Below are 17,626 nucleotides of genomic sequence, written 5' to 3'. Positions count from 1 at the left end.
GATAAAAGGGAGGATTAAGAGAAACACTGTCATCTTTCCATCATCCAACCCTTTTCAGCCAAAGCACACCATCAACCCACAATGCCATTCAAAGATATCTTGCTCAACGACGGTCGAAAGATCCCTGCTATCGGGTTTGGATCATGGAAGATCCCTAAAGATGTCTGTGCGGGACAGGTCGGTCAGGCTATTGATGTTGGGTTTGATCATCTCGATACTGCTCAGGGTGAGTCACCGTCTTGTCATGTTTTCTTACCTTGTGCTTGTGCGTGGTCGCAAGGGTACTGCAGATCACTCATACTCCTCAGTTTGGTAAATGTTGCATACATTGACGATATGCTACCTCAATAGTATACAGGAACGATGAAGAAGTAGGCCAAGCACTCAAGGAAAGTGGTCTCTCCCGAAAGGATATCTGGATCACCACCAAATGGTCCGGAGTAGATGACAAAGATCCCAAAACCTCTTGCGAAGAGAGTTTGAAGAAATTGGGTATAGAGTATATCGATCTCTACCTCATCCATCATCCTAGATTGTGTAAAGGTGATATCGAGGGAACATGGAAGAAAATGGAGGAGTTGAAGAAGTCGGGTTTTGTAAAGTCGATCGGGGTATCCAAGTGAGTCTGTCGTGTCGATTTCATCGCTCCCATTCTGTGCTATGCATCTATACGAATATAGTTTTACTTGATGGCTGATGTTTGCTTTCTTGGGACATTTATAGCTTCACCAAAGAAGACCTACAAGAACTCCTCTCCTCCGCATCCATCAAACCAGTAGTCAACCAAATCCTCCTTCATCCTTACGTGATCAAATCGACCACCCCCTTGTTACAATACATGTCATCCCAACATATTGTACCTGAGGGATACTCCACCTTGATCCCACTTACTTCCAAGCCTGGTGGTCCGGTCGATAAACCCGTTGAGAAGATTGCGAAGAGGTTGAACGTTAAGCCTGAGCAGGTGCTTTTGGCTTGGTCAAAGGCTAAGGAGTGAGTATGCAAATTCACTGTACATGTTTCTCGTCCCTATGTGATCCAGAGATCTCGTATCCACCCTGTTCCGTATCGTGCCTCTCCTCTCTCCCCTCCTCTCTCCCTCGGATACATCTCATCCTTCCCCTCCTCTGACCTCCTTCTTGCTCTGTCTTCCCCGTCACCTTCCACTGGAAATTCTCACCAATTTCTCATACTCACATTGTTATCCCCACCACAGCGCCGTCATCGTCACCACCTCTTCCCGAAAGGAACGACTCGAAGGCTACCTCGACGTAGGAGATATCGTTCTCACAAAGGATGATGTCAAAGCGATCGATGACGCAGGTGCCAAAGGTGAACTGTGGGAAGGTAGGAAACAAAGATTGGCTGTGGGGGCCAAGTACGTGGCTGCTGCAGGATTGTTGGGTTATCTCTTGTACACTAGATTGTAGGTTGGTATAAAAGCGAAAGTAATATGTATGCAGTGAGATTATCGTTGATCATACTTATGGTAATGAGACGAGAGTGGTAAGGCCAAACTTCCAAATGATTACTGCTCGTGATGATTCATATGACATGAGGGATTGCATTCAAACATTGATATCCTCGATCTATTATATCAAAATGGCTTCATCGCCCCTTTCTAATCTTTTATTCTTTGCTTATTATCTACAGCACATGCACGGAGCGCGATCTATCTCCCTCTTCCAATTAAGCCTCACAACACCAAACCCCCAAACGGACCCATCTGCTCCGTGACTCCCACCCCCGAACCCCATCCCTCTTCCTCCCCCACCTTCCCTCCCGTAAAATTCCCAATCCACCTAGCATACGTCCCCCCATACCCTGGTGTCCAGACTTTCTCCTCAAATCTGAACATGTACTCCTCCCCACCCTGCTGGACACTGATAGTGAACCCATCGATATCGTCCGTATCGTTTGCTCGATTTGGGGGAATCGTAACGTTATTACCGAATGGAACTATATCCACGGAGGTATCCTCTACACAGGCCGATATCACCTCTTCACCATCTTTGGCAATCCACGCTCCGGACTTGGTCTCGTTGGCGTTGGTGACCATTTTGTACCATACTACGCTGAAGAGGCTTGCTCTGGCATGACCCCAGTACCAGTGGTGGATGTGTTGGTTGAAATGTACTGGACCCCAATTCTAGGGTTGAGGTGGATGACTCACGTCAGCTCATCAGCCCTTCGGATAGAAGTACGACTCGACTCGACTCGCCTTATCGTGATACCCATTACCTGTAAATGCGACCCTCTGATCCCCTACTTTCAGATCTACAATAGCCACAGCATCTCCAATGAGGTTGATCCAGTCAAGGAACCAGAAACTTTGGGTACTAGCTTCTGGACCGAGGGTATCGCAAAGTAAGAACGGTTTGGATGCCTAAATCAGTCAATCTCACATCAGCTCACACCTCACATTGTACTCACCCTCCCTCGAATAAGCTCCCTCTCAGGATCAAGAGAGTACTATATATATGGGAGAAGAGACGCAGCACATACCGAAATCAACGTCACACTCCCACTGACATTATGTTCTTTCAAATCCACTTTCAAGTCGTACCTCCCCAAATCCGGCTCCCCAATCCAAGTAAAATCACCCTCCCCTATAATCCCACTTGAGCCATCACCCTTGGTGGAGACGTACATTCTTCCATTAGGACCATACTCCGTGATAGTGTGAAAGATCTCTCCCTCCGGAGTAACGATCTGAAGGAGAAACTGAGGGTAATGTCTCCCCACTATTGGACCCGAAAAGGGGATTAGGACGACGGAAGAGAGACCGTCTGAGGATACGGCATCGAAATACCACCATTCGTATGTTGTTGAATTCTGGGAGGGGATGTAGGGTCGGTCAAGGGCTGAGCAGCCTGGTTTTGTGTCGACTTGGACGGAGGTGTTGGTCAGGGAGGGGAGGAGGTAATTTGCTGGTGGTTTGGCGAGGGTGAGGGGGAGTGAGAGGAGGGGGAGTATGGTTAGAAGATACATCTTGTTTTTTCTCGGGCTCGGTGTTTTTGGGGGTTGTTAATGCATATGAGGAGAAGGAATTGGAGAGAGTGAATGTCAGAATAGAATGATATTTATAACGTCAGAGTATAGCTTTGATGGATGGCCTGTACAACGTGTTGTGCCTTCTTGTGAGTGTATGCTTCTGATTCAGACGTGACCTTGACCACCATCACCATCATCATCATTTTCGGTCAGTCGGCCCTCACGAACACAACAATCAAGACACAACAGATTGTCGTACTTTTCGTCCTCCTCCTGGGTGAACTTCTGGTATACATCAGAGTATAGTAGTCTGGGCAGTCTGCCTACTGTTTCAGTGGACTGGATAGACGTTGGGAGATACGTTTGATCTCGGTACATATCCTATCTCGCTATGCTATATTGGGAGTCGACCGATTGAAGGAGAGCATGGTCAATCGGACTTTTTAGCACACCTCGGCCGACCGGATAAGATAAGGGATGATCCGAGTGTTGCTTGCATTGCGTCATACTAGAGTACATTCCTGACAACGATCTGCCCCTCGTCCTTTCGTGATCTTTGACATGCAGCATCAGACCGCCCTGAGTTCTCCGATGAGGACTTTACAGTAGCTTATCAACGTGTCTTAAAATCGATACGGCATCCGAAGTATCAGCACAAGCATGAGAACAGCATGTCTCCCTTCAGGACCAGAGGGATATCACCCATCCTTGAGGTTTTGTGTTGATCGTCGAATCTACTTATAAATGACTCTGATCCGAAACCTTAACAAGCTTAGTGCATAGCATGAGGATACATCTCCACTCTAGTAGTCATATCGCTTCACATCCGGTTCCTCAATCTTGTCAAGCAAGGTTTAGCTTATCTTGATCCAGCAGACGCCTGGGGCGGACCCCGTCAGAATACTGATCCGGTTATTTACCATCGTGCATCACCTGACCCCGAGCATCTGCTGGTACGTCTGGGTACTCACCGTACGCATCTCAGGATCGGAGGTGCTGATGCTCTGTTGAGCGACGATGCCAAGACTCGCTCATCGGTTATAAGTGCAGGTATAGGTATATATAGCTAACTCCAATCTACCCCGTTTCCCCCATCAGATCCTTACTTGATACCAAACTCGCACCGAATCAGAATAGTCAAGCAAAGTATAACATCACCACACACAACATGACAACCTACTGGTCCTGCCCAAACCTTCCATCAGAGGGTACAGACTCCATCTGCTGCTTTGCCAATTCCACCTGCGCCGACTATGTCTGCGGTCACTTCGGATCAAATATCACCACCGACACTTCAGGAGGCGGTCGGACAATGCATAATTGTTTCGTCTCAAATGGAACCGAAGCTACGGAACTGTATATGAATCCTCCTGCCAATGGGACCTGCTCGTTCGATACCCAGGGTAATGGATGTGTTGTGAGACTTGATACGAACGAGACTGTTACTTCCACTGTGGGCGGTTCAGCAACCAGCTCGATGGGTGGTTCGGCTACTAGCTCTGCTCCTGCAGCTTCTTCCTCTGGGGCTGGGTCGGGAGGTAGTTCGGATGGGATAGCTAGTATTGGAGGGGTGAATCAGGGATTGTTGTTGGGTATGGTAGGGGTTAGCTGGATGATTAAGAAGATCTGGAATTGAGGGATACTGCCCATGTGGGTAGATTGGCTCGTGTTGGTACTCTAGAGACGGTTATCAAACGCTGATTGCTGGAAGTATCGTTTCAGCACGATCGAGCTTCTTCGGGAGAATGGTATGTGTATAGGTAGAGGAGGATTGCGAGAATGGATTTACAGTGTATGACTATACAAACAGGTATTAGGTGTAACGAGAAAAGGTAACTTCTGTATTATAAGTGGTGAATGAAATCTTATATCGACTGTGTTGACCATGTGTGGACGTGCTGTGCGATCAGCCTATGTGATCGCTGGTGGGATTGAGGCTTCGGCCTGGATCATGATAGCTGTGCAGTGTAAGTGGAGATGTCATGAATGCAAGAGCTCCTACTGATCACTGCACGGCGCGGAGGCCGATGCACCGCTTTGGCCGGGGTTTCCGCCGGAACTGACGGAGTGTTAAAATGAACATGAACATGACGTGGGCACGTTTGAGAATAAATACGACTACGAGACATCTTGCATTCTCATCACTCATCTCAAGAGTACTCATCCATTTCATACCTTATACATAGCACGTACGAATCGACAAGTAAGTTTTCCAGCTCTAGCTCCCGACTTTGGACATACACTACACCAAATCACTCCCCCCCAACCCATCATGTCCTTCGATCCCCCACCCAAACGCACCCCCGCAGCATCAGCCTCCTCCACCCGACCCACCACCCCTTCCGACCCGGCCAAGACAACATGGAAAGACAAGATGAAGACCCGCGGTGCAGCCTGGGGTAAAGTCGCAGTAGAGAAGGGCGTGAAGATTTCTGATAATATCGGTGGGAGGGTCAATGATATTGCTGAGAAGAGGTTTGGGACTGAGGCATTTTGGCCTGTCACGGGGGATTTCCCGAGGGAGATGGATAAATGTGCGAGGATATTGAGGGCTTTCACTGGTGAGTCGGGAATTTGGACATATTTTGGTCCGTTCAGAATGAATACTTCGTATTCTAATTCCTTCACCTGCCTTGTCTTTCACACACATTACTCGAACCAAACTTTACCTCTATTATGGTTGCTTCATCATCAATGATAAGCTCCGCTATTCCCTCCTTGTTGACTCCATTCTCGTCTCTGCTTAAACTCGTCCAGAATTTGACATCCAGAAGAAAATGCCCATGCTGAATTCATGAGCAAACGCTGACGACCTTCTGCAGTCGATGGAATAGTGACAGAGGAGAAAGAGAAGCCCGACCCTTCCTCACCTGACGATTCGAAGAAGAAAAAGAAGATCAAGGTCATCAGGAAAATACCGCCATCAGTAATAGCTTCTGCAAAGGGTTTGGCAATATTTACATCGATGCGAACTGGTATCGCACCCTTCGGAGGGGCCGGCGGTGCAGGAGTGGTCGTCGCCAGACTGCCTGATGGATGTGAGTTTTTCCTCTAAAATACGTCTCACGCCCCGAAAGCATGATCCATGCTGACTACTTTTAACTATGGCAGCTTGGTCCGCTCCCGCAAGTATATCTCCAAATAACTTATCAGCAGGGGTAAGCTACCATCCACTGTATTATCGCGAATGGACCGAAGCTGACGCCTTCCCTCACAGTTCTTACTGGGAGTGGACGTTTACGACTGTGTCCTCGTCATTCGTACTCAAGAAGCGTTGGACTCTTTCAAGACACACAAGGTCACGATAGGAGCAGAGTTGGCCGTAGCTGCCGGACCGTATGGTGCGGGAGCAGCAGTCGAGGCTGGTAAAGAGCGTGCTCCTCTGTTCAGTTATGTGAAGAGTAGAGGTGTGTACGCTGGTGTGGAGGTGGTCGGCCAGGTGTTCGTAGAGAGGTTCGATGAGAATGGAGCGATGTATCATTGGCCGGGGGTTAAGGCTGGGGATATTGTGAGTGGGGCTTAATCCTTGATTTGATACTTATCCCTTGCATTGCCTCTCATGTAACTCGGACCCCTACTAAATTTCTTGACAGTAGCGTACTTGCGAAACAATACAATGAATGAGCTGATAATGTCTTGTGTCGTCCACAGCTCTCCGGCAAAGTGAAAGTACCTCTCGAAGCAGCCTCCCTTCAATCAGCTCTCAAAGACGCCGAGACAGGACGAGCCCAAGCACTGAAAGGTGATTCATTAGATATCGTCGTCCAAGAATCGACCGACCTAGAATTGAACGAGGGTGAAACACTCAAACTACCACTCACGCCAGATCAGACAGACGGGCATGAACACGAGAGTGATCCCGAGACCGAAAGATTACACCATGCAGTACAAACGGGAAGTCATAATCCCTCTCGAACCAATTCGCCTCCTCTCCCACCTCTTGTCGCTCCTGTGCCGGTGCATGCCCATCAGAACGAGGGGGCCACGAGGGGAAAGGGGGGAAGGTTGGTGCCTCCTCCTTTGCCTGGACGTAATCCCAATCGACCGAATTTGGAGCACTTGCAACATTCTTCTAGATCTCGATATTCAGATGCTTTAGATGGTCAAGACGTGGTTGATTCGCCCACTTCTATACGATATGATGCTCCGTCAGGTCCACCGCCCGATCACCTACTACCTCCTGCTCATATCGATTCGCACCAACCTGGACAAGCTCAACATCACTCGCCTTTGGCTGTGCCTCCACCTCCCTCGGCTAGCTCTACGCTTGTACCGGAACATTCCGATGGACCACCCAGACAGGGCACAGAGGAACTACCACCTGCCTATTCTGATGATATTGGGGGTGGAGCTACCACAGCATCGACGTACCCACGGGAGAAGAAAGCACCTCTGGACAGTGGATTGATACCTGCCGATGCGATGGGTGCGGATGGTCAGCCGATGTCCGAGAGTGAGAGGAGGGAATGGGAAGAGTTCTTGAGCTCGGGCGATAACCCCACTGCCGCTGCTGGACCTTCGGGTGGAAGGGATGTACAGGGTTTGACGGAGAGTATGGACGATACTCATTTGTATGAAGATGCTAGACATGTTCATGGGACACAGGAGAGATATGATAGCTTGAAGAACCCCTATGACGAGGATGGGAAGGGGAAGGGGAAGGAGGAGAGAGAAGATAGTTTGAAGAATCCTTTTTGATCGACAGATGAGTCAGGTGAAGGAGGTTTGGGCATAGATGAACTCGTGATGGTTTGTATATAGATAGGAAAACGGAATGTATCAATTGTATATAGACGGATGATGAACTCGGCAACAGATGGAATAAAAATGTCCCTATCTGATGATGATTTTGCCGAACTATCTGAGATTATCCGATTTGGGCTGTTCCTGCTATTGCCGATCGTGATGACGATGGCATACGTTGGTGTGGTATACTAGTATTTATATGTAACTATTGAACTGTTCTTGTCTCCAATTCTTGATTATCATCCTTCGCACTGCAACTCAAGCATACCAGTAAGATGATCTATCCAACAGAGAATCAGGCCGTCCAAGAACAGTGGAAGAAGGATATCGGGTGAGTTGTCTTCGGAACTGAAAGTTCTCACTGGCACGCACTGGAACATCTACCATTAGAGCACGACGTTGATATTAGCTGTGGGTGTACATAGAGACCTTCACCTGTTGTACGATTACGATGCCAAGAACCCCGAGACTGGTGAGCCTGAGAAATGGAGGTACGAAATGTGAGCTCCCGTCAATCTCTGGTATTGGTACTGGAAATGTCTCAAGTGGATGGCAGCTGATGCAAGGGAGAATGATTTTAGGTGGTTCTCACATGAGGATAGGATAAGTGAGCTTGAGCAGTCTACTCTTGGTAATCACATGGGGCACGCCAGTTGACTGACTTGATCGGTGGATCGTCGTTAGCCTACGCGATCCACGGTGGACCCATGGTGAGTCGCAAATCGTTCCGAATTACCTGAGACTTGACGAAATCTTTTGGTTTTCGAGACTAATCATCGACTCTGATCTCATAGGCTGGGCGATACAACTACCAGAAAGCAGATTATCAATGTATTCGACCTGGGGAGCTATGGCAATGTAATTGGCTGTGAGTGGGAGGCGCTCTCTTCCAGATCGGTATTCCCCTCTATATGTCAGCCAAGCTGACAATGGATCCCTGAGATAAGGGAAGAGACCGGAACGTGAGTTTCAACCATAATCTGACCTGCGTGAAGGCCAGACATAGACCACCTCCTGATCATCACGTCTCATCTGGACTAACGATGTATCGTAGTATCGTCTCGCTAGTCTACGACATCCCCAAGAAGAAGATAACTACCCTCCTGGCATTTTCAAAAGGCCGTACGTCCATCTATTACCCTCCTCTCCCGTTTACCTACTTTCTCTCAGCCATGATCATGCAATCGCATATTATCATGCTAACTGATTGCCATCTGACATCCACGATCAGATTGGGAGAACCCCGAATCAGCCCACGGCGATAAGAGGAATCCCAAGGATTTCGAAAGATGGCGTGGTCTAGCTAAGATTGGGGATTCTCAGACCGCCAGATTCCTATTGAACGACCAGGCAGATATCATCGAGGAGTTTAGGGGGAAAGGCGATTTGAAGCCTATCGATCCTACCTGGCCCACTCTCTAGGTCTAGGTAGCAGTGAATACATCTACATGAATATACATGACGACATCATCTAGTTTACAACATTGACGACAAGACTTGTGGAGTACATGAAGTAAAGTTCTTGCGACCAATCATTTCCACCGAGTGATGAACCAGCACTATCCCGTCGCACTCAGCTTCTCGGGCTCTTCAGAATCTTCTATCTCCTGAGCAGTGATATTCACCCCATCTTCATCTTCTATAGCTTGCAGGTATCCCATCCTCTGCCCTCGGGAGAAGTATAAGGCGGGTTCCTGCTGTTTGATCACTGCTTCGGTGATTAGGCAGTATCGGACGGACTGATCAATGGATGTAATATTGTTAACACAGGACGCTCCTACATGTGCTCTTGAGGACGGACAGGTCATGGAAGACCTTATGGACTGCGATATTGAGGGAAAAAATAAACTCACCGATCCTGGCACTTCAAACATCGCATCACCCAATCTCTCCTCCATGATACTCCTCAACCCTCTAGCACCACCACCTCGTTCCAGCCCCTCTTTCGCAATCTCCTTGATAGCTTTATCCGTAAATCTCAGCTGAGATCCGTACTTCTCGAATAACGCTTGATACTGCTTGATCAAGGCATTTCGAGGCTCGACGAGGATTCGCACCATGTCTTCTAGTGTTAGTGGAGACAATACAGATATGACTGGTAATCTACCCAAGAACTCGGGTATCAGGCCGTATGTCGTGAGATCCGGTGTTGAAAGTCCGGTGAGTGGGAGCGTGGATGTTGATGAGATTGGTGTGGAAGGTGTTTTGGGTAGTGGTGCACCGAAGCCTATCGACTGTTTAACTTATCAGCTGAGTTCGGATGGCATATTCGAAAGGATAACCAGAGATGAAGATGCGATTTTTCACTTACCCCTTTACCTAGTCGCCTATTTACTATCTGATCCAATCCTACGAATGCACCAGAAAGGACAAACAGAATATTTGACGTATCAACAACGAATGTTTCACCTTTACCACCTGAGCATAACACCTCGCTACGATCAGCTAGATAGATACACCTCGCGTAATGAAGAAACACATCTCACCAGGTGATCCACCACCACTACTAAACCCAGGCAACCCCTCTCTCACAGATTTCTTCCCACCCAAACCCCTATTCATCGGATTATTAGGATCCCACCCCGGCGGATCCCCATACGCAGCTTTCGACTCTGCCTTTGGTCCCAGCGTCGTTCCTGGAGAACTAGGGCCAGCACCACCAAGTGGATTCGAGGTATTTGGTGGTGGGTTAGGAGGGGTGGATGATATAGCTTGACCTTTCGCCTGGAGAGTCAAGGTGGTACCTTCCAATAACCTCAGTAAGGCTTGTTGGACGCCTTCTCCTCCTACATCTCTTCCTCCGCCCCATGAACCGAAGTCGCCTCCTCCGCGTCGGGCGAGCTTGTCGATCTCATCGATGTGTATTATACCGAGTCTAAACGGATATATCAGCTTTGATCGTATCACATGCTTTGATATGAGACCAAAACCCGGGATTAGGATGACAACTCACTCGGCTCTATTCACGTCATACTCTGCATTCTGTAATAACCTCAACACGCAATTCTCGACATCTTCTCCAACATATCCAGCTTGAGTATAGGTGGTAGCGTCACATGATCTGGATACAGTGTGAGGTTGAGGTAAGAATATATTGTCTAGTGAGATCGATGATGAATCACTAGGTCGAGTCACTCACGCAAACGGTACATCCAATATCTTTGCCAGCGTCCTCGCCATCAACGTCTTACCTGTACCTGTTGGTCCACTGCGCTCATTATATCAGCTTTTGGACTCAACGGATGTCCTAAATAGGGACTTTACACTCACACCATCAAGACGTTACTCTTCTCAATGACGACCTCCTCTTTCGGTTCCACTGAACCCACAACCCCCTCCTCATCTGCAGGACTGGATCTAGGTTCGTAGTCAACCTCAACGGGCTCTCTCCTCCTTCGTCCACTCTGATCATTCTTACGCTTCTTCATCGTCTGTCCTAACAAAGAGGGAAGAGGTGGAGGAGGTTTCGCACTGAAATACCCATCTCGAGCTATGCTCCATCTTTGTCAGCTAAGATACATCCTTCTGTGCAAGATCGAGGTAAAGCTTACCCCATTGTCCTTCTCTCGAGCGTAATGTCAGAAGATCATGTGTCAAAGTAGGATCCGTCCCATCCACTCCAGTCACTTTAGTAGAGTCCCTATCGATCTGACTACCCGCTCTACTTGGATCCCAGAGTGTTAGATCGGATTCGTCCCTCTGAGGTCGAGGACGTTCCCATGCTGAGCGAGATGAGGAGACGGGGGGATCAAGTATGATAGGTGGTGGTTGTCTCGGTGGTGGTGGTGGGGGTGGGGGAGGTTCACGAGGTGGTAGACGTGGGGATATACGATGATAATGGTTGAAAACGCTAATGATGATTGAAGAGTTAGGGTATATATGGATTGGAGGAGAAGGAGGATACTCACGCAACTGATAATGTCCGTTTTGCCTTCTCCTGACCTACTACATACTTTGATAGATGGTTGTAGAGCTACAGCCAAATTAGCTATGACTCTGACCAAGATACGATGGAGGACCACCGCACTCACATCACGAGGTGACCTAACACTCCATCCGGTGAAGGGTGCATCCTCCTCTCCAATCCTTGTAGCGGTGGACGAGTACCTTATGTATAGCCTGCTTGAGCCTGATGGTCGAGCTCTGCTCAGCCGTAGTATCTGGACGTGGGTGTACATGACTATCGGGCTGATCAGTTGAAAAAGATAGAGAAAGGAGGAGGAACGAGGATGAATCGATTCAACGATGCGTAGTAGTGATAAGTGGAGGTTATGTAACCTGGGATATTTACGCCGGTTCATCCGGTTAAAGCGGTGACGGCGGGGAGGATGGTAATGATGGCGAGCAGCATCGATTGGACGGGATGCTGGACAACGCACAATCAATTTGACACTGTGGCCGGAACGGCCTTACATACATATATCGTATAATACAAAATGGTACGAATGCTGCATTGACCAAGATTACCCAAAAGTTTTCCATATTCCACCAGTCTGAGGAAGTAAGCCATAAGCTAGGAACTAGATACTGAATTCGTCTATCGGTGTACAAGAGTTATCTTGATGATTGGTTGCGGAAATCCACTTTATCATCTATGGTCGAACCCTTCCAAGTCAATCACAAAGCCCCAAAGTACTTCTTAGGCTTCTCCTCAACCTTCTCAACCTGCTGAATTAACTTCTGTTTCCCCAATCTCTGAGGCTTCGCTTTCGTCTTCTTCCCTCCTCCTCCTCCCGCACCTATCACCCCCTTCACCCTATTCCCCTTTGACGATGGATTCGAATAACCATAAAACGAACCTTCACCACATATCACGGGATTGTAAGATGTCGGCATCCCACCGCATCTACATTCGTATGTCGTTTTAACCCATTGAGGAGCGATGGCGATGTAATCTGCTTCTGGACAGAAGTCGAAGCACTCTGACATTGTGCTGACTATCGTACTTGATGCTTTGACTAGTTTGGTCGATGATAGTTCGATGGTCTTGGCGCAGATGTGGAATTGGAAGGGGACGTGGATCTTGGTCACCTATAAGTCCATTCCTCAACTTTTAGCTACACTTTCCGATAAATAGCGCAAGACATCAGGGGCATATAAAGAAAGACATTTTATGGCTCATACTCACCTCACGATCATAAGGTAGACATTTTCCATACTCATCCTGCGCGACATTATACATGAAAGTCTTGGGCGGTGAATTCCCACATTGACAGTCATTTTCGAACGATGACCAGAACGCGTATTCGTAGCCTTGATTCTTACATGTGCTCTACGCGAATGTGTCAGCATGAGATACAGAAAGTATATAAATCTTGACATACCTGGCAATCACCCTCAATCTCCACTTCATTGGTATCGCTCGGCATGTTATCCACACATCCTATGAACGACTGCGCACGGACGAAGGTGACCAGCGCGATGAAAGTTAGAAGATGTTTCGCAAACATTTGGTGTTCTTTCTTCCGGTCAGTTCTGTTTCAGTCTATAGGGATGAGGTGATTATGGATCGAATTGAACTGAATTGATCTTGAAGATATGCATTGAAACTGCATAGAAGGTGACCTTGCATTGAGGGTGTTCATGAGTAAATTCTGTGAGTGAGCGGACTAGCTCAGGGTCTTTTTAGGCTTATTCTCGGTTCATTTCCCTTCTCCTCCTGCTCCCTCCCCTCTCGATTGCCTGCACATCACAGATTTACGCGTATCTGCTCGCTTTTTACGTTACACAAGACTATGGTTATATCATCACCACCAGACTTCGTTCTATCACATCTCATTTCCATCATACACTCGACGAACATGGTCATCCCTCTCATCCTGAGACATATGCTCAATGATTCAAGCAATGCGAAGCAAAAGAAGGTGATGCATGTTACGTGTGTATATCTCTAATGTCCATTCAGGTACTATCCTCTATCAAATAGTGTTATGTTTTGTCTGCGAAATGTCTAAATTGTTCACTTCTTCACACAGACTCCTTTACTCCAGTACCAACCCTGCTTGCAGGCATATACCTCGCACTTGCCTTCGTAGCATGTCGAAGCGCCGAGACGTACTCCGGGTAAGCTTGTGCAGCTGATTGATACTCGCTGTTTCAGTAAAGTGCCTTCTAGGAGATGAAACATGCGACTTACTCTACACCAATTGATCTGCTGGCTATCTTCTCACCAAATCTACCATGGGCGCAACCCCCGCAAGACTCAAGCTCGCTATTGGTATCTATGCACTATCTCACCCTCAATCAATCAGCTGACGCATACACCAAGAAGCCATCAATTATCTCATGTGCGTAGGATTCACTGACCTCGAAAGCACCATCAACCCCCGGAACATTACAAGCCTCCAACCCCTTCGGACATGCTGGTCCCGCCAATCTACCCAATTTCCTCGCCTTGGCCAACTCCCTCCTCTCCTTTAGCCGTCTTCTCCCTACGATCTCGGAGGGGGATTCTCCGACATTCTGAAAGATGTATTCCGAACCTGCATCACAGACTTGTTCGGTATATTGGAACTCGCCCTGATCGTTCCCGCAGAAACAGCTGAATTCCTGCGATTCCCCATCCGGACGGGCAACCGCATAGGTGTAGGATTGACAATTGTCGAAACATTCTTGGATGGATCGGAATTGGAGGGTTGGAGTTTGGTCGAAGAAGATCTCGCCGTTCGGGCCTGTACAGTCCAGGTGGTTGAAACGACTAGATGTTTTTTGCATCTACGGCACACATACATACAGGTAAGCTCAAATCGCAAAGTAGCAAGCGGGCGAGTGAGAGGGTGACAGAGGAGGGTGACCTACGATGTATCCTCCGAAATTGCATGTCGATTCGGTTGATGCGGAGTTGATGTAATCTAGTGGTAGTGACGCACGCCCCCACAGGCGCATTGGGCGCCGCCGGTGCGGGTGTAGGAGTAGAGTTGTCCCTCGGCTGTACATTCTTGCTACCGTCACGAATGCCCCTCATTATCAGCAAGGCCAACTACAGTCGAGACAAGGGTAGAGAGAGCTCACCAAACATGTTGAACCCTCGGAAACATCAACTTCAGAATCACCTTCTGGGTAGTCCCCCACACATCCTAAATATGGTTGAGCACCCAGTACTGCCTGGGTGGAAAGTAGGAGATAAAGAGCGTGTTTGATTGACATGGTGATCATTGTTGTTAGGCGTAAAAAATGTATTGAAAAGAATGTAATGTAAATGTTTAGAAGGAGGGAGAGAGAGGTTGGATGGATGAATATCAACATGAGAGGACTCATCTCAACTCCTTCATATATATATCTTACATTCCATACCAGCAATGAGAAAGAGTCGCACGCCATCCGTCGCGTCCTATGGTCGCGCATGCTGATACGAACATCGCGGTGCTGTGATGGTTTGAAGTGACACTAAATGACCTATCTGTCATCTGGAGGTGCATATATATAGCCCGTCCACCTGTTCAATTGACAAGAGCATGAATGAAGCGATGCTCGTACCGTGCGATATACCGGATATCCTGGGACGTTTACACTCTGTATCTGCGTGAGCGACGATGTCGTTGTAATCAATCCCTATTGAATTTGAATTGGCGGGTGAAGGTGAACTTTGGAAAAGTTACAGTATCACGCTCGTGGCAACATCACCTCGGGCGAAGGTCGAACGAAAGTTTCCATTCAATAGGCGAACTGAGATGTCTGGAATTACATGGGAATGCCCGGATAGGACTGATGGCATGCCGAACATGATGATGCAATCTCTGCATACCGATAAGCACTTCCGCAGATACGTGTAATGTTCTCATACCAATCTTTGGGGTCATTGGCTTTCGGCATGTCTTTCGAGTGGTTGGGGGATGAGACCGCAGTGCCACCTCGAGTTCGCTTGACAATCACTTCGTCTTCTATTACTGAAACAGTCCGTGTGCGAGCCATATCACCTCGACAGTAAACGGAACCGAACAGCCATTCAAGCATTGATCACTTCCAGAAGGGTCACGATTGTCCAATGATGATCACTGCGTTTTCTAGTATTATACTCACTGGTTTTCTTATTCTTTAGATCCGCTTTCAACGGGGTGCAGGTATACGAATATATGAATGCATGATACACACAGTACGATCCATCACTGCTGGTCTATGTACACATTCTCGGAGATAGGTAACATATGGGTGGAATGAGCTACAGTGCAGAGCTTGTGGGAGGACGAAAGCAGGCCCAGGACCCGACTTATCACTTCAATCGAAAACCACGTTCGCTATTGTGCTCGGACCACAGCTGAACAGTTCCCTTGCGTCAAACTCCTTTCTCGTTTGGGATACAGGACATACATGAATATAATACTCACCTTGGCAGCTGAGACCACGATTAAGGGTAAAACATCCAACCCTTCTTCCGATACAGTCAATCTATCTCTGGCAAGAACGTTGAAATGGAGTTTGGCGAGTTTATGTCGCGTTTCTAGGTCTACTAAAATTGCTAACCCTGTTGCTTCTGCCCTAAAGCCCGTTTCGTCATTCCGCCAGTGAGCCCGCATAGCGTGGATATACTGACAGACCCGGACGCACTCACCAGTGATACATCGCGCCATCTACATGGATCTTCTGACAGCCTGAACCTTTATCTCCTTCTTCCAACCATGCCGTCTCATCCCAATCAGAGACTTCAATATCTGTACCTCTTATGGAAGTCTTCAGAGTGGCTACAACGACCCCTCTGTCATCCTTGCAGCACAGCACAACCTCCTTCTCAGTCATTTTGGTGCATACGATTCCATATCCGGTTATCGGCCAATCCATCGTAGGCAAGTAAGAAGGGGTACGTGGGGATTGCATGAAAGGCTCGAAGCGAATTTCCGAGTGAGTTCCATAATCGAATAAATGGATGTCGTAGGTTCTGTTGTTGTGGGCAGTCCCGAAGGTTGATGAAGGCGAGGGAGAAATTGGTAAGGTATTTCGAGAGAATAGGCGACGTAAAGGAGATTTCTGAGGGGAAGATCCTCTTCTTGTTGCTGGAAGAGGGAGAGAAGTGGGCTTGAATGATTCCTTAGTGCTCTCATCCATAGTGTGAGTCGTCTCACTTGCACGTCGACCTGCAGTTGGGATAGGCTTTGAAGCGGATGACGCGTTGTGAGGATTAAATTCAGAGAGGCGATTCGGAGATTCATCGAGAAGGGCTGGATGTCCTTGAGTTGACATGTGAGTTGAGTAGGGAGTGTGTGTCATGTCAGGTCTCTGTATTTGACACTCAATAGTCTGAATACATGAGATTTGATGTTAGCGGTTGTGGAATTTGAGGGTTTCCGTCGACTTGTACGTGTATCTGTAGGTATGCGTGTTATATGGATTATCGGCTTGAACAAGGTAGTGCAAAAGGTATACCCTCAAATAAGTATACGTCATGCACTGCACACCGTAAGGAAGGGGGTCATGACGATAGCTGATTGATCAACATGGATCGAAGGTGTTCCTTTAGATGCCTCAACGGGGTCCTTGGAGGCTATCTCAGCGGATGAGGTGACAAGATAAATCTATATTAGGCGATTGCCAATACCTTTACTTCAGCTCCAACAATCTATCAAGTACCTTTGCTGACTGTAGTGGATCTAGATTAGGACAAAGGATCAAAGGACAAGTCAGACAATCTAGTCATAAACGTCCTTGAGAATACGATTCGTCACCATGACCGACACCACGGGAGGGCAGCGGAGATCAACTTAATCTCCGTGCTGAGCTCCGATTTCGGTCAACTCAACCTGTAAACATCCTCATCCACCAAACCCAAAGTCGCAATCCAATTCGACTTTTGCGATATATAGTCAAACCATATATTGTTCTTGCGGGAAACATCACATACATCCCTCAGACTAACTTCTGTCTGGGTATTCCGACCTCCATCTCACCCGTCTCC

The 17,626-nt window shown here is 47.8% G+C and overlaps 9 protein-coding genes across 9 annotated transcripts; 4 read left to right on the top strand and 5 right to left on the bottom strand.

The window, feature by feature from the left end:
* Positions 1 to 81: 81 nt before the first annotated feature.
* Positions 82 to 1,430, top strand: I302_103411 (uncharacterized protein; the record flags this gene model as incomplete). Its single annotated transcript, XM_019188779.1, has 4 exons — positions 82 to 226; positions 352 to 619; positions 724 to 993; positions 1,217 to 1,430. The coding sequence occupies 4 exons, from the start codon at positions 82 to 84 to the stop codon at positions 1,428 to 1,430; spliced, it is 897 nt and encodes a 298-aa protein (XP_019048341.1).
* A 266-nt stretch (positions 1,431 to 1,696) lies between these two features.
* On the bottom strand, positions 1,697 to 2,991 carry I302_103410 (uncharacterized protein; the record flags this gene model as incomplete). The annotated part of the gene is made up of 3 exons (XM_065869662.1): positions 1,697 to 2,149; positions 2,222 to 2,386; positions 2,506 to 2,991. 3 exons carry the CDS (start codon positions 2,989 to 2,991, stop codon positions 1,697 to 1,699), a joined length of 1,104 nt encoding a protein of 367 aa, XP_065725734.1.
* Positions 2,992 to 4,162: 1,171 nt separating this feature from the next.
* On the top strand, positions 4,163 to 4,630 carry I302_103409 (uncharacterized protein; the record flags this gene model as incomplete). The annotated part of the gene is made up of 1 exon (XM_019188777.1): positions 4,163 to 4,630. The coding sequence occupies one exon, from the start codon at positions 4,163 to 4,165 to the stop codon at positions 4,628 to 4,630; it is 468 nt and encodes a 155-aa protein (XP_019048339.1).
* Positions 4,631 to 5,266: 636 nt separating this feature from the next.
* I302_103408 (uncharacterized protein) lies at positions 5,267 to 7,692 on the top strand (the record flags this gene model as incomplete). Its single annotated transcript, XM_019188776.1, has 5 exons — positions 5,267 to 5,555; positions 5,817 to 6,032; positions 6,106 to 6,152; positions 6,212 to 6,502; positions 6,646 to 7,692. 5 exons carry the CDS (start codon positions 5,267 to 5,269, stop codon positions 7,690 to 7,692), a joined length of 1,890 nt encoding a protein of 629 aa, XP_019048338.1.
* Positions 7,693 to 8,015: 323 nt separating this feature from the next.
* Positions 8,016 to 9,162, top strand: I302_103407 (uncharacterized protein; the record flags this gene model as incomplete). The annotated part of the gene is made up of 8 exons (XM_019188775.1): positions 8,016 to 8,071; positions 8,166 to 8,240; positions 8,322 to 8,347; positions 8,425 to 8,450; positions 8,535 to 8,608; positions 8,688 to 8,702; positions 8,795 to 8,862; positions 8,972 to 9,162. The coding sequence occupies 8 exons, from the start codon at positions 8,016 to 8,018 to the stop codon at positions 9,160 to 9,162; spliced, it is 531 nt and encodes a 176-aa protein (XP_019048337.1).
* Positions 9,163 to 9,299: 137 nt separating this feature from the next.
* I302_103406 (uncharacterized protein) lies at positions 9,300 to 11,918 on the bottom strand (the record flags this gene model as incomplete). Its single annotated transcript, XM_019188774.1, has 10 exons — positions 9,300 to 9,479; positions 9,594 to 9,974; positions 10,052 to 10,158; positions 10,227 to 10,615; positions 10,694 to 10,801; positions 10,880 to 10,948; positions 11,011 to 11,230; positions 11,292 to 11,590; positions 11,649 to 11,713; positions 11,772 to 11,918. The coding sequence occupies 10 exons, from the start codon at positions 11,916 to 11,918 to the stop codon at positions 9,300 to 9,302; spliced, it is 1,965 nt and encodes a 654-aa protein (XP_019048336.1).
* A 439-nt stretch (positions 11,919 to 12,357) lies between these two features.
* On the bottom strand, positions 12,358 to 13,190 carry I302_103405 (uncharacterized protein; the record flags this gene model as incomplete). Its single annotated transcript, XM_019188773.1, has 3 exons — positions 12,358 to 12,771; positions 12,869 to 13,012; positions 13,065 to 13,190. 3 exons carry the CDS (start codon positions 13,188 to 13,190, stop codon positions 12,358 to 12,360), a joined length of 684 nt encoding a protein of 227 aa, XP_019048335.1.
* Positions 13,191 to 13,699: 509 nt separating this feature from the next.
* I302_103404 (uncharacterized protein) lies at positions 13,700 to 14,886 on the bottom strand (the record flags this gene model as incomplete). Its single annotated transcript, XM_065869661.1, has 6 exons — positions 13,700 to 13,817; positions 13,877 to 13,968; positions 14,047 to 14,454; positions 14,539 to 14,591; positions 14,675 to 14,681; positions 14,752 to 14,886. The coding sequence occupies 6 exons, from the start codon at positions 14,884 to 14,886 to the stop codon at positions 13,700 to 13,702; spliced, it is 813 nt and encodes a 270-aa protein (XP_065725733.1).
* Positions 14,887 to 15,974: 1,088 nt separating this feature from the next.
* Positions 15,975 to 16,914, bottom strand: I302_103403 (uncharacterized protein; the record flags this gene model as incomplete). Its single annotated transcript, XM_019188771.1, has 2 exons — positions 15,975 to 16,215; positions 16,289 to 16,914. The coding sequence occupies 2 exons, from the start codon at positions 16,912 to 16,914 to the stop codon at positions 15,975 to 15,977; spliced, it is 867 nt and encodes a 288-aa protein (XP_019048333.1).
* Positions 16,915 to 17,626: the final 712 nt, after the last annotated feature.

Source organism: Kwoniella bestiolae, chromosome 2 (genome assembly GCF_000512585.2).
Source record: "Kwoniella bestiolae CBS 10118 chromosome 2, complete sequence".
Taxonomy (NCBI): domain Eukaryota; kingdom Fungi; phylum Basidiomycota; class Tremellomycetes; order Tremellales; family Cryptococcaceae; genus Kwoniella; species Kwoniella bestiolae.
The sequence above is the reverse complement of the archived record's forward strand: the minus strand, read 5'-3'. Positions and strand labels throughout refer to the sequence as shown.